Consider the following 26,424-nt stretch of genomic DNA (forward strand, 5'->3'; position numbering starts at 1 on the left):
TGGCCAGGCACAGTGGCTCATGCCTATAATCTGAGCACTTTGGGAGGCCAAGGTGGGCAGATCACCTGAGGTCTGGAGTTTGAGACCAGCCTGGCCAACATGGTGAAACCCCATCTCTACTAAAAATACAAAATTAGCCAGGTGTGGTGGTGGGCACCTGTAATCCCAGCTACTCAGAAGGCTGAGGCGGGAGAATCGCTTGAACCCGGGAGGTGGAGGTTAGAATGAGCCAAGATTGTGCCACTGCACTCCAGCCTGGGCAACAGAGCAAGACTCTGTCTCAAAAAAAAAAAAAAAAAAAAAAAAAAAAAAAAAATCCTCGCTCTCCAGGTGCCTAAAATCTAAATAAAGAATGATTGGTAAACATGCAAATGACTATCAGCTGAGAGGACTGAGGGTCTCCTAAGAAGTAACTGTGATGGTGTTGTTACCAGACCAAACTTGGGTCTACTGGCCCAGCACAGCAAAGTCAAACACTGACATCGGATTGCAGTAAGAGAAATGAGGCATTTATTGCAGGGTGCCAAGCAAGAGAATTATGTAGCTAATGCTTAAGAATGAAACTCTCAGAGGGCTTACAGGCAATCGTGTTTAAAGATGAAGAGGAAGAGCTTTCAGGTAAAGTCATAAATTAATACACGAAGGCTATACTTTGGTGTGATCTCTAAAGGCAGGACATCTTGAAGCAGGGACCCACAGGTCAGAGGTGGATTCAAAGATGTTCCAACTTGCAATTGGTTAAGGAGGCACAACTTTGTCTAAAAAGTTGGGATCAGCAAAAAAATAATGTTAGTTCTGGCTCATGGGCATGGATGGCCTCCTCCAGGCCCCCCAGGAAGAAATTTAGACCAAAGAATGGCAGTCGGAGTTCAGTCTCAGCTCCCCCTTGTCTGAGGTCTACAGAACATTTAGTGGGTGTCCAGGTTTCTGAAAAAACAATTCAGGGACACGTGTTAAGATGTTATCTTTAGTTTCTGTGGGGAACCAAACATTTCTTCACTCAAATTTCCTTGCCTATTGTTTTAAGCTATGATTACCTTCTTGCTTATCAAGTTCTTGTTTGATTCTCAAAGCTAGCTGGGTGCCTGGAATTTCTCTTGAAGGAACTCAATATTTGTATTTAGTTCCATGCTTGGCAAGGAGCAGGGCAGGTGGTGGGGAGCTGCAGGTCCCTAAGAGGGGTCCCTGCTTTATCTCAGTATCATCAGGGTTCATGGAGGAGCTGGTGTTTGAGAGCATGAGCTGGGGAGAACATGGTGAATAAAAAAGAAAAGCCAACATGTGAATCAGGAAGCAGGGGAGGTATTCTGGGAATAGTGAGCCATTTGGTTCCCTGGGTGCACAATGAGCAGCAACAAAAGAGGGTGGAGAGGAACGGGGCCCAGCTTAGAGAAGCAGGGGCTGGTATCACAGTGGGAATTCCCAGGGCCACATTGCTCAGTTTCAAATCCCCACTCTGCCTCTTGCTAGCTTTGTGGCCTTAAGAGTAAATTCTATGTACCTCAGTTTCTTCAGCTATAAAACAGGGTCAGTAATAGTGCCTGCATCATAGGGTTGTAAGAATGAAATGGGTTAATATGTGTAAAGTGTTCAGAACCATGCCTGGCATGTAGCAAACGCAGTGTGAGAGATGGCTGCCCAGATCATTACCATGGAGGATCCGAGAGGTCAGGGTGAAGCATTTGTTCGGTTTGGACAGACAGCCAGGAAAGCCCTCTGAGCTGGGACAGGAAAAAATTGGAACTGGACTTTGAGACAATGAGTCTGGCGTGAGGTAAGGGAGGGAATGAAATGGGAATGGCAGTTGGGAATTGGAGAAGTGAGCACGGGCTCCAGGCTGTGGCAGAGGGAGTGCTCCCCATGAAGATAGTGTGGGTAGCTTCCAAGGGCTTCTTAGCATTCAGATGGCTGTACCCCTTAAGGCTCCTACTCTTCGCTCAAACCACCTGATTAGAATGTAAAGGACCATGAAAGGGGTTTAATATCTGTGACAGGAAAAGCTGCTCTCCAAAGAGTGGAGAGTAACTCTTGATATATCAAAAGGAAAACCGACCTCTAAGAGCTTCCAGTTTTCTTTCTGTGTCCTGAACTAAGACTGAAAGGAAGCTAAGGATGTCTTGTTTAAAAGGACACACAGGTCTTCACAAAAGAGAACAGACACTTCCCTCTTCGGAAGGTGTTGAGCATTACTTTAAAATTCCCTTCTAAAGGCTTGTCCCAAAATCTATGTTCTTACTGTGTGCTACTTCCATAAGATAAAATAACAGTGATCCTTCTTAAAATGCAAAATATCACCTGTCCCATACAAATTTAACGTGGCAACAAGAGTAATGTATTCCATTAACCAGAAACCAGTCACTAATGAGGCCCCAAAGGACAGCTGGATTTGACTGAGACCCTAGAGGACAAGTTGATCTAGAGCTCTCAATGAGATGCTGGCATGGGTGAGGGTCCAAGCAAAAGCACAGGACAGGGAGAGTGTGAGAAGGAAGCCACATAAAGGAAGCAAATGCAGAAAGGAGAACAAAGTGTTTTAGGGAATATATTTGCCAATCTCAAAATTTTGTTGTAAACCAGCCTTGCCCTAACATGTTTGATGAAACTTACATCTGCCACCAAACTGGAAAACCTTGGTCCTCAGTGCCACCTGACTTAATGCTCTCTCCTCTTAGCTGCGTGATGGTACACCCCTGCCAGGGACCACTACTCACTCATTTTCCCCAGGAAAAAGGAAAATGAGAGGATGTTTACAGTTTTTATAGTTTTAATCCTCAGTGGTTTCAGATGGTCTGAAGGGAACAGGTTGAGTCACCCCTTCCATGCAGCCCAAAGATGCCATGAAAATATCAATGTCTAGGCTCCCTACATTTAATGAGAAGAGTGTGACAGGACAGAATGAATCAAAACGCAGGTACAGAACAAGGATAGGACTTTAAGCTGACCTACAGAGCAGTTGGTTGTTAATCACTCCAGGAATTAAATTAAAAGAGCTTCTCTCTGGTCCTGTAATAGGGACAGCAGTACCACAGACCTCTTTGTGGGCTGCAGCAAGCTTCTTTCCTTCCAGCCAATAGGTGACCATTTCCCTTTTCCCCAGGGAGGAAAACCACAAGTGTTTAATTAGGGGAGAAATAGCCAATTCAGCCAGAAAGGGAGCCATCTGGAGATAGATTCACCAACTCATTGGACATGACAGGGCACATCCTCAAGTTTGTCCAGGGAACCCTGAGGTCCCGAGGGACTGGCATCCCCAAGAAACAGCTCTTAAATTGGTTCCCCATTTGCTGCTGAGTGCACACCCTGCATTCAGGGCAGAGACCACTGCTTCATGGCACCTGGAGACATAGGCAGATTAATGAGTCAGTCACTGGCACACACTCACCTGTGCTGCCATGGCTAACAAATCCCACGTGTACTGCCAAGCTGGGAGGGGAGACACAAACTTGGGCTCTGCAGCTACTTAGCCCTTCTGACAAAGCTAAAAGAGTATAATGACCCGGTAACTCTGAAGAACAACATCTTGTCAGGACAGTGACTAAACAGGCGCATCCCCACATGAAAAATGAGTGCCCTTCCAACAACTGTGGATAGGTCACAGCCTTCTCCCAGCACAGGGGTCAGAATTTCTGCCTCTCATTTACGTGGAAACTGGCATTTGAAAGCTATCACTCCGGATTCACTTTGATACACTCTGCAAGAAAAACATCATCTGCTTGTATTTGTCAACCAGATTCAAACAAATTAATTGTGATTCATTTCAATTGAGAAACACTCATGTAGCCAGAGCCCTGTGCAAAACAAGTTTCAGAGTTAAGAGTGTGGTGCTTTTCCTGGGATTTTCTATGTAGGTTACCATGGTACTCTCTCTGAACATATTTCATATTTAAAATATACAAAAATACCACAGATACTATTTGGGCAATGTCTGGAGGGAACCGCCTACAACTAATGCACATGCATCTCACATTATTTTACAGCTGGTTAGATTGGCTTCCAGCAGAACTGGTTTATTTAGTCTTTTTCTAAGTCACACAATTATTATTTCTGTGACTTTCCATCTGAGGAAACTGGAGCAGAGTGAAGTGGTTCAGTCACACCACAGCTAGTGTGAGCTGAGAAAGAATCAGGCTCTGGTGGCAGGAGAGCCAGGACTAGCCCCCGTCCACTGCATCTGCCCCATGGATGGATCAAGCACAGGAGCCCTGAAAATCTCTACCACCTTCAGCTCACATTCACCCCACCTTTTGTCCCAGGTGTAATGAATTTCAATACTTTCATATAGTTAATTTCATTGTCTTTTCTAGGGATTGATCCTCTTTTAAAATAATGACACCTTACAAGGGAAACACCCGGGGAGTACCTCACTGGAAAGAGTTCACAAACGGATTTCTTCTATTTTAGGAGGAATGTCAAGCACTGGGAGAAGATTGGGTTGAGTGGCTGGAAACGAGAAGGATGCTGAAATTAGGGGACACGATTTGGAAAGAGAATGTGGGAAAAACAGACATATTTTGCCTGTTGCAGTTTTTCCAAGGCTTGTTGTCCCTTTCTCTCTTTTCTCTTCCTCATCCCCAAGAAGGAACGTCTTAAGAGATGTCCCATCTGCTTATAAAGGTCTGGGGATGAAAAATAGATATATATTCTTTATCAGCCAAAACAAACATGTGCAATTCTTTAGCAGATGTGTATCCAAACCTTACATAGGCTAATATTTTTTCATGGGTCTCCCTGTATTGCCCAGGCTGGTCTCAAACTCCTAGGCTCAAGCAATCCTCCTGCCTCAGCCTCCTGAATAGTCAAAATCAAAGAATTTCCAGTTTTGTTGGGACTTTTTCACCTGTAGCAGAGACATAATATGCAATGCTGCAAATTTTTCTCACGAGTTTACTGGGTGCAGTGACTCTTAGGACTTTAATGGCAAGAGTTCCCTTGTAGTGCTTCTCTCCCAGGCCTGCCTCCACACATAGAGGTGGCCAGTATCTACCCTGACTTGTAAATTCCTAAGACATACCAGTATGTAGTCTTCAATTTGATCCAGGATTTGATATGCACTTGAACTACACTGGATTTTCAGAGCTGAAGGACAGAAGAGGAAATAACACAGTTACATAAGTCCGGGCAACATCCCTTGCTTTTGCCTTGCCCTGAAAAACTGAGCAACTCTGAAACATGACCAAGAAAATTCAACTTCAAGAATCTCACCTAGTGAAGAGCACCTCAGAGCACATCCCAGCAAACATCCCCCAAGTGCTTCACATATATAATAATAAGCTATACCTGATTAGCTTTTCCCATCACAGTTATGTGGCAGGGGCTGCTGACCTGGGGGAAAAATCTTGTATATTCTAGAGAAAAGTTGGTGTCTACTCTTTCTGGACAGTTTTTCAGGGATATCTCCCCCTTCTTATCACATACCTCCCTCAAGCGGCCCGCTTTTAGCTACCTGAGAGAAAAGTGGTCAGAGGAAGGTAAACATATGAAGCCCCCTGAAAACTCTGCACTCTCATTCTAACCGTGTATTGGAGCCAAGATGGTGGGTCTGCCTTGTCAGGTGCATCCCGCATCATGAATTTTTATTTTTATTTTTTTGAGACAGAGTCTTGCTCTGTTGCCAGGCTGGAGTGCAATGGCACGATCTCAGCTCACTGCAACCTCCGCCTTCCAGGTTCAAGTGATTCTCCTGCCTCAGCCTCCTGAGTAGCTGGGATTACAGACATGCACCACCACACCTGGCTTAGTAGAGATGGGGTTTCACCATGTTGACCAAGCTGGTCTCGAACTCCTGACCTTGTGATACGCCCAACTCAGCCTCCCAAAGTGCTGGCATTACAGGCGTAAGCCACCACGCCTGGCCTACATCATGATTTTTGCCCCAGCCATGCCCTCACCTGTGCTATTACTGAGTTAACATCTTTCTTTAAGTGGCCTCAATTAATCTTTTTAATAAAGAGTAGGAAAACTTTAGAAAGTCAAAAACATCTTACTACCAAAGTAATTCCCATTTTTCCCTGACAATCAGAAGCACTGAAATAAAACAGAAAAACAAACAACTTTCTCATGATGTGACTTAATGATAAGCTCTTGTCTCTTGACCATCTAAAATCACCTACTGGCTGATCCAAAGGTAGTGAGTTATCCCAACTGATTGTTCACAGTCAGTTACAGATCAAACTGCTTGTTCTACGCTTTCCCCTCTTCTCATTACCGCACTTGACTAGTCTAAGAATAAATAAATATTAATAAGTAAATAAATAAAATCACCTAGTAGTATGACCTCGTGTTTGGGGATGAGGGGCTCTAGGAAAAGCCCAAGCTCCCTCTCGCACACCTGCACATGCATACACATGCACACATCCACACCCCACCTTCCACACACGTGTCACCATGGAGAAACTCGGATCCGTCATCAAGTACCTCACACTGGGCCATAGCTGTCAGCAGAGATTGGGACCTTGGATGCTTACACCAAAAGGATTAACTCTAATGTGACATGGCGCCCTTTCTAGATCTCTTCCAGATCACCCATCCTCCTTCACTTCTTCCCACTCCACTGGGTGGTCAGATAGCCCAGAGGCTGCCTCCCACTTACGGGGCTCCCAGCTCCCACACTCACCGCTTGGAAAAAAACAAATCTGGGGGTCCCGGAGGAGGCATGGAGAGAACAGCTGAAGCTAGCCTGTTTGGGGCCTCCAAGAAAAGAATTCTGAGCTCTGCAGAGGTCTTTTGGATGTTCTTTCATCCGGAGCCTTAGGATCCTGGAGTGGATCCCAAGGAGCCTTGAGCTGTGGGGCATAGGAACTTCTCTTGCTCAAAGTGGTTCTGCTCAGTCAGCAGGATCTGAATGTCATTTCCTCTGACAGTCAACCCTAAACCTTGTTAACAAGTGACAACACTGAGTGGGCAACCCTGTGTTTTTATTACCCTGCCCACCTAATTAAGCTTCATTAAGCTGGAAAGAGACAACATTTGGATAATGCCAACCAGAATAATTGTTCCCTGAATAATTGTATTAATTATATAAGCCAATCACGACTGAACAGAAATAATGGAAAGTATATTACTTCTAATAAGGCAAATAATACACTTGAAACAGCACTTACCATTTAAAACATTTTTATACTAAAATTCTCTTTTGAAGCCCCATAAAGACATTATATCATATTAATAGTTATTACCATTTGTTGGCCCTGACTATATACCAAGTACTGTGCTAAGATTCTAATAAGCACTATGTCATTTTACCCTTATAGCTTCCCTAAGAAGTAGTCAGACTCACACCCATTGTATGCATTAGGTAACTGAGGCTAAGGGAGGCTAAATACATGCCCAAGAGAACAGAGCTTTATAAATTGCAGAGCCAGGATCTCAAATCCCGTGCCTTAAACAGTTCAATAATATCACCCTAGATCCTAAACTACCTCCGCTCATACACACGAATCATGGAAAGCAGAAAATGAGAGACCTTAAATACCATTGTCTATAGAACAGAGGATACATTTGCCTTATTTGGAGCTTTTACCAACCCAGTAGCAGCTTGGAGAAAAGGCTTTTAGTTGAATTCTAATATTTTGCTACTTGAGTCTTTCACTTTTAGGTAAAGAGGCTCCATTAATGAATGAAAGTGATTTTTAAAAGGGCATGGCTTAGGACCTTTGAGTATCTTTTTTGGTTTTAAGTAACACAAATAACCTGGCTGGTAATGCGTCATAACCAGAAATCCAAATGGAAATTTTCCACTTAGTGGTTGGCTTTTGAAAGACGGTCGTAATGTTCCCCTCAGCGTGACAAACTTTAGATAGCTTTCTCTGACATCCCTTTCTTCGAGCATTTATTTTAGAAAACTTGCAATTGTAAATTATTTCTGATCCTTTGAGATGTACATCTTCTCCTAGCCTCTTGCCACTTTTGTAACCCAGGAATATCTTTCTTTCTTTTTTTTTTTTTTTTTTTTTTTTGAGATGGAGTCTCGCTCTATCACCCAGGCTGGAGTGCAGTGGCTGGATCTCAGCTCACTGCAAGCTCCGCCTCCTGGGTTTATGCCATTCTCCTGCCTCAGCCTCCCGAGTAGCTGGGACTACAGGCGCCCGCCACCTCGCCCGGCTAGTTTTTTGTATTTTTTAGTAGAGACGGGGTTTCACGGTGTGATCCAGGATGGTCTCGATCTCCTGACCTCGTGATCCACCCGTCTCGGCCTCCCAAAGTGCTGGGATTACAGGCTTGAGCCACTGCGCCCGGCCAGAATATCTTTCTTAAGGATCTGGGAGCCATCCTTTGAAATGTAATTATCAAGAAAGACAGTGCCCCTATCTCCTAGACTTTGCAGAAGACTAAGAACCTAACTTCAGTAAAGACCAACTAGGAAACACTGATGGCCTAATTACATTGACCAACCTACTCCCTAACATACTCTAGTACTTTTCCACTAGCTCACCCAGAGCTTTAAAAATGCTCCCCCTCTTGTTTTAGTGGAGTTGAGTTCAATCCCTCTCCTCTACTGCAATCATCTTGAATAGCCTTCCTTGACTAACTCCATCTGGTGCAATTTTTCTTTGATTTACTATAACCCATGCCAACACATCTTCTCATACTGGTGATGACTATGTGCCTGTCACGACCCAGGGACTGCAGATGCTCTTATAAGATGATGAGGTAGAAATGAGTGCTTGTGGGTTTGGGGGCCATTTTTGATCCATGTCTTCTACTCCCTTGTGATCAGCTAGCAGGGAGGCTATAGGGAAATCATCCCAATATTGGCAAAAATCACCACATTCAGCCTGTCTCGGACCTCCACCCGTACCCATGCCTCTATCACCAGGGCTACCTTCCACTCTTTGGAGCATCACTTAGGTTCATATGAGCTTCTTTAGGGAAGTAAACGCCCCCTGAACTGAACTCAAGTAGAATACACCTGGAAATGTTTGGGACTGTGATGGTTAATATTAAGTGTCAACTTGATTGGATAGAAGGATGCGAAGTATTGTTTCTGAGTGTATCTGCATGCTTCCAAGTGTTGCCAGAAGAGATTAACATTTGAGTCAGTGGACTGGGAGAGGAAGACCCACCCTCAGGAAGACCCACCCACACTGTGGGTGGCCACCATCCAATTAGCTGCCAGTACAGCTAGAAAAAGCAGGCAGAAGAAGGTGGAAGAATCTGATTTGCTGGGTCTTCCAGCCTTCATCTTTCTCCCGTGCCAGATGCTTCCTACCCTTGAACATCAGACTCTAAGTTCTTTGGCTTTTGGATTCTGGACTTACACCAGTGGTTTGTCAGGGGCTCTCAGGCCTTTGGCCACAGACTGAAGGCTGCACTATTGGCTTATCTACTTTTGAGCTTTTGGGACTCGGACTGGGCCACTACTGACTTCCTTGCTCCTCAACTTGCAGATGGCCTATCATGGGACTTCACCTTGTGATCGTGTGAGTCAATGCTGCTTAATAAACTCCCTTTCATATATGCATACATTCTATTAGTTCTGTCCCTCTAGAGAACCCTGACTAATACAGGGACCCTACTATCTTGAAGACCATGAAGAATGTGCAGATCACAATCGGCTCACTGAAACAATAATCTTATATTTCACAAAATTTCCATCCAGCTTGCACTGTCTTCTCTGCAGAGCCCCGGTGATGTTTCCCCCTCCCCTAAACACTCCCCCTGCTCATCAAGCTGTGCAAGTTCTCATCCAAGCAGTTGTGATGTTAATGCCCTGTATTGGACCTATTTGGATTCAACAAATAGAACCTTAAAAGAAAAAAAGGTTTTAAGGGTTTTTTTTAGAAGGCAGCAGACAGAGGAATTACCACATAATTTGATGTGTGGCTGTGAACTGAGAGACCAAAATAAAAGCCCCTTTATTGACTAAGATGAACCCTAAGGTTAAGGAAGCAGAAGTTACCTATAGGTTGAGGGTTTAGGGATCAGCTGGCATGGCAACTTCCTAAATTCCTATAGTTATAAGAAAAACCATATTCTTGCTAAACTCTATAACTAGGAGTTACTGGGAAAATTATCAGCTGATGGACAACCCAGACCACTAGAATGCTGATTGGACAGAGGACCAGCCCTACAAACATTCTTTCCTGATAAGCAACTGCAGACCTTAAGCCAAATTCAGCAGCTTATAAATATAGAGACTTCACACAAATTGTCTTTGTGTCCTATAGTTCACCTTTTGATGTAAAGAGCCAAATTTCACCTCATTTTAATGCTAAAACCTGGCCCCAAAGTGAACATGCAATGTATGTTATATATACATTTGCCCAATGAACATGCATTCCCCTCCCCTCATAAATATTTATAACCTTTCCCCCAAACCTGCTGGATATGTGTGACTGTTGTGTGATGCAGGCCCCATGAGGCATAAAACCCAACTTGCCCTTTCCCTCTTTGAAGAGAGAGCACCTTCAGTCCACACCAGAGACTGCCCCTTGCCAGTGTGCAAACTACTATCACCAATAAAACTCTCCTTTCTGTTATTTAGCCAACCTGGTGGTCTCTTGGACAACATGGGAAAGCACACAAACTAGACCCTTGGAAAAGCAGATCTTTCACCCTCTGCCAGAGGGGGCATCTCACCTTAGCTGGTTACCTCCATTGAGGAGGCTGTGTTCACAGTGCAACAGTGAGAGAAATATAATATAGCTGATTTCACCTTGCTTCTAGCCGCAAAAGTTAACTGCCTTCATTTGTTCCTGCCTGTAAGCCAAGCTAACTGTAGGATGAATTCAGTTTAACATTAAAGCAAGGATGTTAATATTCCCTTCCCAAAACTAACCCCCAAAGAGATGAGGAGAGCATACACACAAGGAACAATGTTATGTTAAAGATTTATAGGAGCATTGTGACCTGACCAAGGACAAAGATGTTTTGCAACCCCCTCAGACTCCAGCTGACACCCAGATATCTGTGGTCACCTGTCATATCCTGACCACAACCCCCTTCTTATTCCCCCTTTCCCAGTATAAAAAGAAGCCTGAGATTCAGGCCTTTAAGATGGTTCTTCAGTCTGCCATCTTCTTGGTTTGCTGCCTCTCCAAAATAAAGTTGCCTTTCTCATCCCAACACCTTATCTCTTGACTTATTGGCTGTCACGAGGCAAACAGTATAAGCTTTGGATTTGGCCACAGCTGCATCTCCAAGTAGACAACATCAAGGCATTTTGGTCCCAACAACTCCAGCAACACTGGCCTAGTCAGTGAGAAAAATTCATGGATTGAGAATCTACAAGCCTATGAAGGAAGTTATAAATTAAGTCTAGAGTAAGAAAACATGAAACTAACACTTAATGTGTGTCAAATTTGTGCCACGTGCTTTGCACTTCCTTTTATCATCCTAACAACCTTGACAGGTAAGCACTGTCATCCCCATTTTAGGTCACACAGATAGGAAAGCTCAGAGCTATGATTCAAAATGGTGTCTGTTTAATTTCAAAGCCTGTTGTCTTCACTGTACAATGCTACACACTTAACTTTGAGGAGTAACTAATCAGCCTCTAACTCTTGTTTCTTTACTCCCTAAGGGAATGTAGCCATTTGTTTAGCATTCAGAGGATGTGCTCTGTGGTTCGGGCAGCAAACATTTTACAAGGGTGTGTAATTACATGAGGTAGAGATTGACAGAGAAGATTATGCTGTGAAGTTAACATATCTGGTTTAAACATGTTGAATGTGGTGTCCATGTAGGATATGCAGATAGAGGGGTCTAAGGGACATTTGTCACCATTGGCCTATAGCTCATGAGAGGTCTAGGATAAAGATAATGACTTGGGAGTTTTCATCAGCAAAGAGTTGTTTGCAAACCATAAATGTGGATGAAATTGCCCAACTTGAATAGAAAGACTGAGAAGACAAAGGGCCAAAACAGAGTCCTAAAACCAACAGAAGAAGGAAACAGGGGAAGAGACCTGGAGAAAGGTCAGCCAAAAAGGTGGGAAGGGAGAAAAGAGAATGGTGAGTGGAGAAGAGGGGAGAGATGGAAGAGATGATAAATAGCATCCTGCACCTCAACAGGATCAAGTGAAGTGAGAACTAATAAAAGGCCCCAGGGCTAGGTAATGCTTCAGGGCAGAGGATCATTTATAATGGATTGAGGAGCAGAAACAATCAACGGAGATGACTTTAATGATAACAACTAATATTTCAGAGTGCTTAATAGAAGCAGGCACCTTTTACATATGGTACCTCACTTAATCCTTATAGCGACCCCATGAGTAAAGTACTCATACCATCTCCACTTGATGGATGAGGAAAACAAGGCACAAGGAGGTGACACAATTTATCCAATATCTCAAATCTAGTACATAGCAACAATCTGATTTGAATCCAGGCAATCTGACTTTCTTATCCTGAGGCTAAATCGCTTCTCTAAGTAGAAGAAAAAAAGACAGGATTAAAGTTAAGTAAGAGAAGGTGCCAAAGGAGGTTTTCTATGCATGTTTGATTTTGGATGGGAAAGTTCTGAGTATGTTTTTAGACTGAGAGAAAGGGATCAATGGAGAAAGTCTGAAGATCTGAGAGAGAAAAAAGAGTCAGTAGAACAAGGTCCCACAGGAAGAAGGCAAGATGAGAAGCAATTCTTTATCCAACATTAACTCCTCAAATCCTCAGTGAATGCCTGTGTGACAGGCTCGGCTTGGCATTGGGGAATCAATGGTGAACTTGATTCCCAAAAGGGCCCTGACCTCAGGAAGCATCCAGGCTAGCAGTGGGGCGACAGGTGAGAAACAAGGAAAGAGACAAACATAGGCGCTGATGTGTGCAGTGAAGGAAACAGCCCAAGTGCTGGATAGAAAATGATCTTCCATAAATGATGACACTAAAACTAAAGCCTGAAGTTTGGGGAAGAGACAGCCTTATAGAGACTGGAGGGGAGAGGCCAAGGTGGGGAGTCATGGGGAGAAGGGGACAAGGTGCTGCAAGAGGAAAGCAGAATCCGCCAGGTGTCTTAAAAATACTGCTGGGAGGATGAGGGATAAAAAACTACATATTGGGTACAATGGACACTACTCGGGTGATGGGTGCACTAAGATTTCAGACTTCACTATACAATTCATCCATGTTACGAAAAACCACTTGTAACCCTAAAACTATTGAAATAAAAATAAATAAATAATATTAAATAAATAAAAATACTGTTGACCAGATCTCACCTCATACAAATGTGAAAGAAAAACAGAATCTCAGGACCCCAAATTCACTATGCCAAAGGGAAAGTTAAACTTGGGAACTGAGTCATGCAAAAACTGCCTTCCTTTTGTTCCCAGATAGCTGTAATTTCACATGCTTACTTTAGCTTACTTAAAATGTAGATTTCCTGAGCCCTAATCAGAGCCTCACAAGAATGTAACCACTGGCCTCATTGCTTGCTCTCTCCCTCTTTTTTTTCCTTCCCTTCCTGCTTGCTCTTTCTCCTTTACATATTAATGTTTCCAAAACCATCTTTGGAAAAAGTGCAAGTCACAGGTCCTACTGTGATTTTTGTTTCTTTTTCCCAGGCGCATCCTCAACCTTGGCAAAATGAACCTCTAATTAATTGAGACCTGCTTCAGTCACTTTTTGGTTTGCCCCAATTAAAGCAGAATGCCTGGTGGAGGCACGTGGGCATAGCTATGCTTTTGAGCTTCCCAGTGCAGTCTGGGAAGAGAGCTACCATTTTAGGGCAAGCATTTCTTGAAGACCACAGTAAGGAGTTTGCCTTTTAGTGAGGATGCAATTGGAAGTATCTGGGAGGTTTCAAGCAGAAAAATGACATCCTCATCTTCACTGGTTTAAACTATCAAAAGAACTAATTGGTGGAAAGAAACCAGCTTTATGAAAGAGGAAACTCTTTTCTAAAACAAGAACAAAAGAAAGAGAGAGAAGTACTTTTATAGATAAGTTTAAAAGTGAAAAGGAAAGTTTACATCTAAGAACTTCTGTTTTCTCTAAGAAAGGAAAGACTTGGCCCCATCTGCAATGATTGAGGGGCATGTGGCTCAAAGAAGAAATGGGAGATCAGAAACAGCCAACAAAGGAAACAGGAAAGGAAGGCATCTGTTCAATAAGAAGAGCTAGAGGCACCAGGAGCCTCAGCCCCGAAACAAGCTCCTTAGGGAGTTTATCTTAGGTGGAGCCCTCATCATCAGGTGAGGTTATGCAAGCATCTCTGCTGTGCAGAAGGAGAGTCTGAGGCCTGTTAGACTGACCAAGAGACACAAATGTAGAGCAAGTGCAGATTAAAAAAGAGGTGGCACAGAGTTGAGCATTGTCAATAGGTAACCACTCGAGAGATTGAGCATGGATTCCAGGCTGCATGAAAAAGAAAAGCTTGTTAGGTTGGAACAGTTGAGATCCTGGAGCCTTGGAGCAGCTGAAGAACAGATTTAGTGAGACAGAGAGAAGAGATGGAAGGATGTGGACCCAGGGTGGGACTTTTTTTTTAAGGAGCAGTTTCAAGCAATGATGAGGTCTGGGTTGTGACTACAGGAACAGCAGCAGCAGCATCTAGTTTACCCACCACAGTGTTCAGAGAACCATGCAAGTCAACAGACTTTTGTTTATGAACTGAAGGCTCAGAACATGACACACCAAAGTATGCCACTTTAGTATAAATATTATTTTGAGCTGAAGGCAGGTGAGAATCTGCAGACACAGAAAAAAAGCTCTCTACCCTCCTCCTATTTGCCTAAAAGAAGGGCATAAATTTCATAGATTCTTATCATCCCAGAAATAGCACTGAGAGAAATCTGCATAACAAACATTACTTAAATAACCCTTATCTTCCATTAGTTTCTACCACATATTTGCCGTCCCACAATTTACTGCCACTAGAAGCTCAAACCCCTTTCCTTTCTCTTGTCAAATGTATTGCCCTTTGTTAAAACGGTATATAAACCTTCAGGTCTAACTACTTCTTTGGGTTTTTATTTCATTTCTGTGAGCCCCTCATATGCATATAAAATAAACCTTTTTCTCCTGTTAATCTGTCTTTTGTCAGTTCAATTCCAGTCATTGGACCTAAGAGTGTAGAGGAAAAAGCCTTTACTCCTGTCTGGTAGGACATCAGTTAGACTCTGAATTAAAAGTGCCCTACAACCACCAAGCACTAGAGTATTATTGTTATGAGATACCGGGGAGATAGACTTGGGTCATATGCTTGATGGTGTTCTGGCACCTTCCTTGAAGCACTTAAACCCTGAAGATCAACAATTATTGACCTCTATTATCTCAGTGGGTGGGAAAGTTCTCTTTAAAAACAATTCACACCATCATGCCATCAAAAAACTAAAATCAATGACTCAATTCAAAATGTCACTCTGTTGCTGACACGCAGTTCTGAAAACCCCCGTGGTTATTTCTGTCTTGGAAACAAGCTTATCAACATCTTGGTTGGCCAATTGCAGGATTCTTTCCCCAGTCAACTGGAAGTTCGACTGTGAAGGCCAGCTGAAAACTTAGGAACCACTTTGGAGAAGTGAAGGTAAGAAATACGAACTAAAGCTTCAAGCCCCCAGCTCTGAAGAGCGCCGGAGTGAAGAGTTAAGATTACTGGCTCAGTGATGAGATCTGGCATCAAGCTACATCTCCAACTTACCAGCTGGGTAGACTTCCACAAATTTGATTCTTACTGTCCTCTTCTGTAGAGTGGATTCATAATACCTACTTGATCTTTGTAGGTATTATGAATCCACTTCATAATACCTATGAATGAAACCTTTGTTACAAAGGTTAAACAAGATCAAGTACATAAAGCACTAAGCACAGGGTTTGACACATAGCAAATGTCCATTAAACCGTAGCTACTTTTATCATTATTATTATTATCATTACTATTATCAGGTTCCCAAATAGTATGCCGAGAGTAATGAACTGCTTCCAAGTCATTGCTGAGGGATTGTAGCCTCTTTAAAGAACTCTCCAAAGTGATTACACAGCAGCTGGAGGGTGCAGGCAGGAGAACCCTGATTTGTAGCCACAAGCAATTTCATGCTATTACATGATATCTATCACTGGGTGCACATTTTGCTCTCAGGAGCCATATAAGGTGTCTCCCATTCACCTCTGGATGGTCGTCTGAGATTTCCTCCCAAAGGTCTTTGGGAATTCATTCATCTGTCCACTTAATGCGTGTAGATATGCATATATAGAGATATGTAGATGTATCTCATACACCTACTCTATTGTGGGTCAAACATCTACCATGCAAAGAGGATTTAAAAAATAAAGAAGACTGGCCCTTCCTTCCCCCAGAGCCTGTGATCAAGGAGGGGTGGGCAATTAGACAGCCATGACAACACTGAGAGGTAGAAGCCATGAGGGAAGAGCAGTGTGGCCAGGAAGTTTAGGGAGGAGCACCTCACCCATATGAGGGTTTAGAGAAGGCTCCTAGTCTAGACACTGAGCAGTAGGTAGCCAGGTAAGGTGAGAGCTGTGGGTGTGTTGAGCAGAGGAAGACTGAGTGCTAAGGCACTGTGGCCTGAAGGTGTGAGCAGATACTAAGAGGTTAGTATGAGTGAGTATGGCACAGACGGTGGGCCAGGGCAGAAACCCCACCATCAAACCACACCCAGGCCATGCAGGGTCTGTGAGCAGTGTTAGGGGAGCCAATGTGGGGTTTTAAATAGAAGCATGAGAGGGTTGGGTTTGCCTTTTAGGAAGATCACTCTGATGCATTATGTAATTTAAAACAAATTTTTTTTAAGTGGAGAAAATAAAGATGAGCATGGTTATAGTGTAGATAAAAAGAGTAGTGGGGGAGGGATGGGTAAGACTGGAGGCAGGCAGCCCCACTTGGAGGCTGTTCCTATAATCTGAGCAAGGGACAATGGTGATGAAGCTTCAGGACCTGGTGACTGCTAGGAGTGGTGGGAGAGGGAGAAGGAGGGGTCGAGAATGATGTCAGGGTGTGTCTGCCTTGGTGGATGGACATGCCATTCTCTGAAAAACTGAAAATGGGAGGAAAAAAAGCAGTACTGAAGAGGGAAGAGTATGGGATTCAGTATTGGACATGTTGAGGTAAAGATGCCTGAGGGACACTACTCGAGGATGACAAGCAGGAGTGAAATAATCCCCCCTGCAATGCAGGAAGAAATCCGAGCTGGCAACAGAGTCTTCAGGGTCTCTGGCACAGAGGTCCCAGCATAAGCCACAGGAGCAGCTTAGAGCATCTACGGAGAGGGAGTAGTTAGGAGATGACAGGGCTTAGGGTAGGATTATGGGTATCATCAACTTCACACCCCCAGGAGGAGCACCTGTAGGAGCCTGAGAAGGATCAACTGATACATCAAAGGAAAACCTGGAAAATGAGGAATGGTGATACTCAAATGAAAAATGTTTCAAGAAGGAGGAATGAGGCCAGGTGCAGTGGCTCATGCCTGTAATCACTAGTACTTTGGGAGGCTGAGGCAGTCAGATCACTTGAGGTCAGAGGTTCGAGACCAGCCTGGCCAAATGGCAAAACCCCTCTCTAAGTTTACAGAGACCTGAGCATGTTTAAATGCTAACAGGGAGAAGTCAGTAGAGAGGAGGAGGCTGAGGGGGCAGGAAGAAGATGTAAGACAAGCCAGGCTGATCCTGAAAAGAGCTGAGCCCAGGCTTCCAGTCACCTCTCCATGGTGGAGACAGCCCTAAGGGTCTCAGGTCACCCCAGAGTTCACCATCCCAGTGAGGAGGAGAGGAAAGACAGGGAGGAAGGGACAAAGGAACATGTAAATTAGACAACCAGGACCACATCAGTTTGTAAGTTACTAGTACCAGGCCCCAATTACTGAAAGTACCACCATTTTGGCATAATGTGATTAAAACTTATTTTTAAAGTTATTCCATGAAACAAAGTTTTTTAGTTTTTTACCAAAATAAATTTTTAGATCCTGTAAATGCTTAGAAAAGGGAATCCCAACTGGCAGCCTGTACATCCAATCCAGCTGGCATGTAAGTATTTTGCCTAAACAGTGTTAGAAAATATAGGAAATTTCACTTAAAAATCTAGACTGCTAAATTCTTTTGAAAATGAAGACCTGGCAACACCAGCACTGCATGGCATCCCTCAGATGACTGAGTGGCTACTCTGCCCCCATTGAAAAGGGGCAAACGCACTCCATCCAGCTTGTCGTAGCCTCACCAAGCCTCTTTCCTGGCCCCAAGAGGCAAACTCCTCTGCCCTTGCACAAAGGTGGGTCCCATGGTGCTGTTGTCTGTCCCAGCCCTACCTTATGATGGAGCACCTTCCATGTGCCAAGCAGAGTTTGAAGACACTAGGGATACAGCAGTAGCTGCTACACTCTTCCTGTGCACAGAGCTTAGAAACTGGGGAGGCCAATGGAGCTCTAATCTCAGCAGGATGGGGCTGCTGGCATCCTTTAACAGTGCAGATTTAACTTTGCATGTAGAAAATATTCCAGTTGTCTGCTCATCCCACACACCCACTGATGAACAAAAGCACATTCAGAATGGATGCTCAATTCACTATAGAAATTTTGACACGAATTTCCTGGAGTTTGACATTGTATTGTGACACATTGCTTTAGCAATCAGGCTAGACCTCTGCCTGAAGAGGTCAGGGAGGAGAATAATTCACTGTAACACAAGAGAATTTAAAAGAGCATTGGAATGTTTTTGGCAATAGCAGTTTCATTGCATTCCTTCATTTTTCTTTACAAGCTGGAATCATTTCCAATATTGTGCCAGTATCTGACCTGGTCTTTGCCAGACTCAACTGAAGATAGATTAAAACAATAGAGCAGGTATGACCCGCAGGGCTCAGAGGATTTATTTGTTTTCCTAAAACTCTTGCAGCTGATCATTTGGCCAATGTAAGCATCTGCCTGCCTGTGTCCCTTGAGAGTACTATTTTAAGGAGAAGGTGCTTTGTGGAACAGAAGGGATTTTTCACTACTGAGCCTTCCCCTATTCCTTCTGCAGAGACAATGGGGAAAATATATTTGATAAAGTTTTAGTGGGAACTGAAAAAGGCACATCACATAAAAGTATGACCTTTATCTTTTGCAGTAGAATTAATTTTCATTGAATAAGAAGCAAAGAAGGATGAAAACACCAAAGGTCCCAAAGAACTTAATACAATAAAACAAAACCATAATATTCCTGTTTTGAGAACTAGTGCTGATCAGAAACTCTGAAGGGGTATGGACATTGAGGTAAGGGAAGCAGGTTGTTCTAAATTTCTGGCAAAGACAGTAACAGGATTTGGAAGTGAGCTCACGAAGTCTGCTCTGTTGACCCAGTGGACCTCCCTCCCTTCCTCCCTCCCTCTGTTCCAAACCAAGGTAACAGCATAGCACAGTGAATTATGGATTAGGGACTGTTCGCCTGGGGCAGACCTGGATTTGAACCCCAGCTCTGCTACTAACTAGCTGGGTAACCTTGTTACCCAACCTCCCTAAGCTTTAGCTTCCTCACTTATCAAAGGGGATTGTTAACACACATTTCAGAGGATTGTGGTGAGAATGGAATAAGAAGCGTTTGCAAAGTAGCTGGTTCGTAGCAAGTATTCAGTAAGGGGCACCAAGAAACAGACAGTTCTTCTGAGTGTACAGTCAAATATAATAATGAGGACCTTTTCATAATATCAGTTATCAAAATTTGACATCTGAATTCCTGTATTCCTAATCTAATTTTCAAACTATTCAAGTGTACATTATGTAAATCTAAAGAACCACTATTAAAGCTAAGGTGAGAGCTTGAGGGGAGGGATACTGGGAGGCAAAAGGGATAAAAGATGGATATGAGAGGGAGAATTACTTTTTACTGTTCCCTTTTACACACTTAGAAATTATTTCCATCTGTATTATAATTTAGAAATAATTAAATTGACCCATTTTAAGTGTACAGTTTAATGAATTTGGAAAATGAATATAATCATGTCATTATGTAACCACTCACTGAAGATATACAAGAGTTGTAACACCCTAAAAATACCGTGTGCCCCTTTGCAGTCAATACCCTCCTCCACACAGGCCCAGGCAACACCCGTCTGCTCTCTGACATGATCTTTTTGCCTCTTCTAGAATATCATATAAATGGAATCATACAGTATGTGGTATTTGGCCTTTTGCTTAGTATGTTTTTGAAATTCATCCACATCGTGGCCCGTATTACTATTTCATTCTATTTTATGGCTGAGCAATTATCCATAGTATGGATATGTAACAATGTGTTGATCCATTCACCAGTTGATGGACATTTAGGTTGTTCCCAGTTTGGGGCTCTCATGAATAATGCTGCTGTTACAAATCTGTGTTGCACCATTTACATTTTGCTCCAAATGCATGTATTCACACTTTAAAGATCAGAGTGTGGGAAGAATCACCTCTCTGAATAACTAGAACCTGGAATAAATGAATATAATTACAGTTTGGCTGGCCAAGATTTATATAACTTCTCTCCACATTCAATACTCAGTGTCTTTTTATTAAGAAGTATATGTCTTCTGCTAAGCAGTATACATCTGGTTGATTTCCCCAACAGACAACACAAATCAAATCACTATGATGACGTTAAATGTTTCCCCATGGCCTTAAGAGTGTTTGATTTTCCTTAAAAACTAATCTTTAACAACTGCATGCAGCAACATGCAGGAGACATGAATACTCACATTTGGAACAAAAGAATACGTAAGTTCAAATGCAGGATGCTATGGTCTGACTGTGTGTTCCCTCCAAAACTCATGTTGAACATAATCCCCAAGGTAGCAGTATGGAGAGGCCTTTAAGGAGTGATGGGGACATGAGAGATTTGCCCTCATGAATGGACTAACTCATTCATGGATTAATGGGCTATAATGGGAGTGGGACTGGTGGCTTCATAAGAAGAGTAAGTGAGATCAGAGCATGCTCAGCCCCTCACCATGCGATGCCCTGTGCAGGGTTGGGACTCTGCAGAGGGTCCTTAACAACAATAAGACCCTCATCAGACATGGCCCCTTGACTTTGAACTTCTCAGCCTTCATAACTGTAAGAAATAAATTTATTTTATTTATAAATTATCCAGTTTCTGTTACTTTATTATAAGCAATTGAAAACAGCCTAAGGAGCTCCAGTGGCGCAATCGGTTAGCGCGCGGTACTTATATGAATACAGCCTAAGACACAGGCAAAATTAATTTGTGGAGATAAAAATTAGATAAGTGGTTACCTCTGGCAGGAGTCAGCTGTATTGACTGTTGCGGGGAGGGAGAGATGGGGAAAGGAGTGTGATCGAGTCTTAGGGTGCTGGAAATGTTCTTTATTTTCATCTGGGTGCTGGTTCCATGTTTGTATACATAAATAAAAATTCATCAAGCTGTGCAATTAAGATGAGTGTACTTTACTGTGTATACGTTGACCTCAATACAAAATTTAAAAGCTAATAATAATAATCTTTCAATCTGGGATCAAAACAGATTGTATGTGTGACCGCCTGGCATTATTCCTGGCACATAATAAATGGTGATTAATAAATATTCATGCCAGGCATGGCAGCTCATGCCTGTAATCCTAGCACTTTGGGAGGCCAAGGTGGGCAGATCACTTGAGGCCAGGAGTTCGAGACCAGCCTGGCCAAAATGGCAAAACCCCATCTCTACTACAAATACAAAGATTTGCCAGGTGTGGTGATGTGCGCCTGTAATCCCAGCTACTCGGGAGGCTGAGGCATGAGAATCCCTTGAAGCCAAGAGGCGGAGATTGCAGTGAGCCAAGATGGTGCCACTGTACTCCAGCCTGGGCAACAGAGCAAGACTCTGTCTTAAATAAATAAATAAATAAACAAACAAATAAATGTTCATGTATCTCTATTGCTTTCATTTACAAAGAAAATGTTTGGCAAAATGTTAACATTACATACATGGGGTTTAAATATTTATCCTTCTTTTGGCCTATGACCCTGAGCCTCTGACTATAGCTGACTGGATTTCTCCTGGCCACTATGATTCTCCTGCTCAAGACGTAAAGTGAAGGGCACGGAGGCCGAGGACTGGGGTTCGAGAACTGTAAAGCCCAGTGCTCTGAGGGGGAGTCCCTGACCAGGGCTGGCCTGGTCCTATCCCTTCCTGCTGCTCATGTGCCCACTGTTTCTTAGACCCTGTGAGATACACCAGGCCCCTTCTACACACCCCACTTTTGCCTACACTAGCCAGGGCTGGCTTCTGTTGCTTCCTATGGAATATGTCTCTGCTAAGGCCATAATCGATAGGTTATCACTACATTTTTGCCCAGTCAAACTCCAGACAAAGTACAGAATTCTAACTGTGGTTATGAAACATATAGCGAACACCATCAACTTCAACAACGCACCTCACTTTATTGTGCTTCACGGATATTGTTTTTTGGGTTTTTTACATACTATAGGCTTGTGGCAAGTCTGCGCCAAGAGAGTCTACGGGCACCACTTTCTCAACACCGTGTGCTCGATTTGTGTCTGTCATGCTTGGGAATTCTCATATTTCATCTTTTTCAGGATTATCGTATCTGTGACGGTGGCCTGTGATCAGTGACCTTTGTCCTTAACTATTGTCACTATTTAGGGACGCCACAAACCATGCCACATACGACAGCAAACTTAATTGATAAATGTCATGTGTGTTCTGACAACTCCAGGGACCAGCCATTCCCCATTTTCCTCCCTCTCCTGGGGCTCCCTATTCCTGAGACACAACAATATTGAAGTCAGATTGGCCAGGTGCGGTGGCTCAGGCCTGTAATCCCAGCACTTTGGGAGGCCGAGGTGGGCGCATCACGAGGTCAAGAGATCGAGACCATCCTGGCTAACGTGGTGAAACCCCATGTCTACTAAAAAATACAAAAAAATTAGCCGGGCATAGTGGCGGGCACCTGTAGTCCCAGCTACTCGGGAGGCTGAGGCAGGAGAATAGCGCGAACCCGGGAGGCGGAGCTTGCAGTGAGCCGAGATCGCGCCACTGCACTCCAGCCTGGGCGACAGAGTGAGACTCCATCTCAAAAAAAAAAAAAAATTGATGTCAGGCCAGTTAATAACCTTACAATGGCCCCTCTGTGTTCAAGTAAAAGGGAGAGTTGGACATCTCTCACTTTACATCAAAAGCTAGAAAATATCAGGCTTCGCGAGGAAAGCATGGTGACAGCCAGGACAGCCGAAAGCTGGGCCTCTTGTGCCGAAGTTAGTCAAAGTTGTGAGGGCAAAGGAAAAGTTCTTGAAGGAAATTAAAAGTGTTACTCCAGGGAGCACACGAACAATAATAAAGCAAAAACAGCCTTGTTGCTGATATGGAGAAAGTTTCAGCGGTCTGGATAGATGAAACCAGTCACAACCTTCCCTTAAGCCAAAGCCTAATCCAGAGCAAGGCCCTAACTCTCTTTAATTCTATGAAGGCTGAGATAGGTGAGGAAGATGCAGAAGAAAAGCTGGAAGCTAGCAGAGGTTGGTTCATGTAGTTTAAGGAAAGAAGCCGTCTCGGTAACATAAACGTGCAAGGTGAAGCACCAAGTGCTGCTGGAGAAGCTGCAGCAAGTTCTCCAGAAGCTCTAGCTAGCTGAGATCAGCGATGAAGGTGGATACACTAAACAGATTTTCAATGTGCACAAAACAGCTTTATATTGAAGATGCCATCTAGGACTTTCATGGCTACAAAGGAAAAGGCAAGGCCTGGTTTCAAGGCTTCAAACGACAGCCCACTCTCGATAGGAAGTAATGAAGCTGGTGACTTTAAGTTGAAGCCAGTGCCCATTTCCCATCCCCAAATTCTTAGGGAAGAGAATTATGCTTAATTTATTCTGCCTGTGCTCTATAAAAAGCACTGCAAAGCTGGATGACAGCATGTCTGTTTACAATGTGGCTTACTAAATATTTTAAGCCCACTGTAGAGACCTACTGCTCAGACAAAAAAGATTGCTTTCAAAATGGTATGCTGATTAATGATGCCCCTGGTCACGCATGAGCTCTGATGGAGATGTTCAAGGAGATGAACGTTGTTTTCATGCCTGCTAACACAACATCCATTCTGTACCCCATGGATCAAGGAGTTATTTCACTTTCAAGTCTTATTATTTAAGAAATACATTTGATGGCTGGACACAGTGGCTCACACCTGTAATCCCAGCACTTTGGGAGGCTAAGCGGGCGGATCACCTGAGGGCAGGAGTTCAAGACCAGCCTGCCCAACAAGGTAAAACACCATCTCTACTAAAAATACAAAAACTAGCCGGGTGTGGTGGTGGGTGCCTGTAATTCCAGCTACTCGGGAGGCTGAGATAGGAGAATCACTTGAACCTGGGAGGTGGAGGTTGCAGTGAACTGAGATCATACCACTGCACTCCAGTCCAGGCAACAAGAGTGAAACTCTGTCTCAAAAAAGAAAGAAATTCATTTCGTAAGGCTATAGCTACTATAGTGATTCCTCTGATGGATCTGGACAAAGTAAACTGAAAATCTTCTGGAAAGGAGTCACCATTCTAGATGCCGTTAACAACATTTGTGATTCATGGGAGGTGGTCAAAATACCAACATCAACAGGAGTTTGGAAAAAGTTGATTCCCACCCTCATGGACGACTTTGAGGGGTTCAAGTCTTCAGTGGAGAAAGTAACTGCAGATGCAGTGGAAATGACAAGAGAACTAGAGGCAGAGTCTGAAGATGGGATGGAGTTGCTGCAATCTCAGGATCAAACTTGAACAGATGAGGACTTGCTTCTTATAGATGAGCAAAGGTGGTTTCTTAAGTTTCTTGACATAGAATCTACTCCTGGTAAAGACGCTGAGAACATGGTTGAAATGGCAACAAAGGACTTAGAATATTACATAAACTAGGTCTGGTATGGTAGCTCATGCCTGTTGTCCCACCCCTTTGGGAGGCCATGGCGGGAGGATCCCTTGAGGCCTGAGACCAGCCTGGGCAACAGAGCAAGGCGCTGTCTCTACAAAAAATTAAAAAAGTAGCTGGCTGTGGTGGCACATGCCTATAGTCCAAGCTACTTAGGAGACTGAGGCAGGAGGATGACCTGAGCCCAGGAGCTAGAGATGTACTGTGAACTATCATCGTGCCACTGTACTCCAGCCTAAGCAACAGAGCAAGACCCTGTCTCTAAAAAACAGGCTTGGTGTGGTGGCTTACGCCTGTAATCCCATCACTTTGGGAGGCGGAGGCGGGAAGATCACTTCAGGCCAGGCGTTAGAGACCAGCCTGGGCAACATAGTGAGTCTCCGTCTCAATCATTTCAAATAAATAAATAAAAATAAAAAGTAAAGTTTCAAAGGTCATCAATAGAACTAAAATAGTGTCAAAATTGGAAGTAAAGGAGGCAGGAAATCATGAATGTGAGTGGAATACTCATCTTTCCTAGCAAGAGGTCAAAAGATAGTATCTAAAAGGTTCCTAAGAGCATGAACTTTACTAAGCACCAGGAGACTAGAGCCCCGCTGCCCCCCGGGGAGAGTGGCGGGTGGGGAGGCGTGAGTACTCTGCTCTTCCTGGTGCCTGTGGCACAGCTGTGACTAAAAGACAGCGGTGGTGCGGGGAGCTCTCCCACAGAGGTGTGGGCACAGCACCGGCACCTGGGGAAGGTGTCCCTTGAGTTGGCTGCAAGGATAGGGTGTGTTTTTCCGTGTGTCCTGTGGCTGCATGCCTGGCCTGGGGAGCCCGAAGGTCTAGGTCTCAGGCCAGGCCTCAGGGTCCTCCTGGATGATGGCAAGGCCGGGCCCTCCCCCAGCACCAGCGGGAGCACTCACCAGCGGGCCTGAGCGGGGCAAGGCCGGGCCCTCCCCCAGCACCAGCGGGAGCACTCACCAGCGGGCCTGAGCCGGGCAAGGCCGGGCCCTCCCCCAGCACCAGCGGGAGCACTCACCAGCGTGCCTGAGCCGGGCAAGGCCGGGCCTCCCCCAGCACCAGCGGGAGCACTCACCAGCGTGCCTGAGCCGGGCAAGGCCGGGCCCTCCCCCAGCACCAGCGGAAGCACTCACCAGCGGGCCTGAGCCGGGCAAGGCCGGGCCCTCCCCCAGCACCAGCGGAAGCACTCACCAGCGGGCCTGAGCCGGGTGGGCACAGGGCTGCAGCAGAGCTGGAACTTCATCTGGCAGGAGTTGACCATGATGCTGTCATTGGGATTGAGGTTGCGGGTGCTGACGATGCCGGGGGAGTAGTAGCCCCTCATCAGCAGGTAGTTGGTGTGGGAGGCCTGCGCAGGTTTCAACTCCATGCTCTGGTGCTTGCCCCCTATGCCTTCATCCAAGTCATCCTCTTCATCCTCGTCATCCTCCAGGCTGCCATCCTTCCCCAAGCTAGAAGACAATTGCGACCTGGATACCCAAGCACAGGCCAGCCAGCTGCTACTGCAGCCTCTCCCCTCCCTCGAGAGGCCTTTGTGGCTGGGCCTCAGCAGTGGCCCCAGCAGCTGGCTGCGCTTCATTACCAAGGCTGGTGTGGACGGCTGCCCCAGATCCATCCCCTTTCCCACCTTCCTGTGCAACGTGCTCACCCCTTGT

General features: G+C 44.4%; 1 protein-coding gene across 1 annotated transcript; it reads right to left on the minus strand.

Annotated features, from left to right (window-relative positions):
- Positions 1-323: 323 nt before the first annotated feature.
- Positions 324-26,352, minus strand: LOC115893977 (general transcription factor 3C polypeptide 1-like). Its single transcript, XM_030920064.1, has 3 exons — positions 25,961-26,352; positions 5,012-5,076; positions 324-927 (listed from the first exon to the last, which is right to left on the minus strand). The coding sequence occupies exons 1-3, from the start codon at positions 26,346-26,348 to the stop codon at positions 898-900; spliced, it is 483 nt and encodes a 160-aa protein (XP_030775924.1). The 5' UTR covers positions 26,349-26,352; the 3' UTR covers positions 324-897.
- Positions 26,353-26,424: the final 72 nt, after the last annotated feature.

The sequence above is a fragment of the Rhinopithecus roxellana genome, chromosome 16 (assembly GCF_007565055.1).
Source record: "Rhinopithecus roxellana isolate Shanxi Qingling chromosome 16, ASM756505v1, whole genome shotgun sequence".
Lineage (NCBI taxonomy): Eukaryota > Metazoa > Chordata > Mammalia > Primates > Cercopithecidae > Rhinopithecus > Rhinopithecus roxellana.

Coding starts and splice junctions, on each gene's coding strand:
- LOC115893977 (XM_030920064.1), bottom strand. CDS start 26,348: ATGAAGCGCAGCCAGCTGCTGGGGCCACTGCTGAGGCCCAGCCACAAA. Junction 5,077..25,960: donor CACCCGGCTCAGGCCCGCTG/GTGAGTGCTTCC, acceptor TCTGTCCTTCAG/CTCTGAAAATCCAGTGTAGT. Junction 928..5,011: donor AAATTGAAGACTACATACTG/GTATGTCTTAGG, acceptor TTGTTTTTTCAG/AAACCTGGACACCCACTAAA.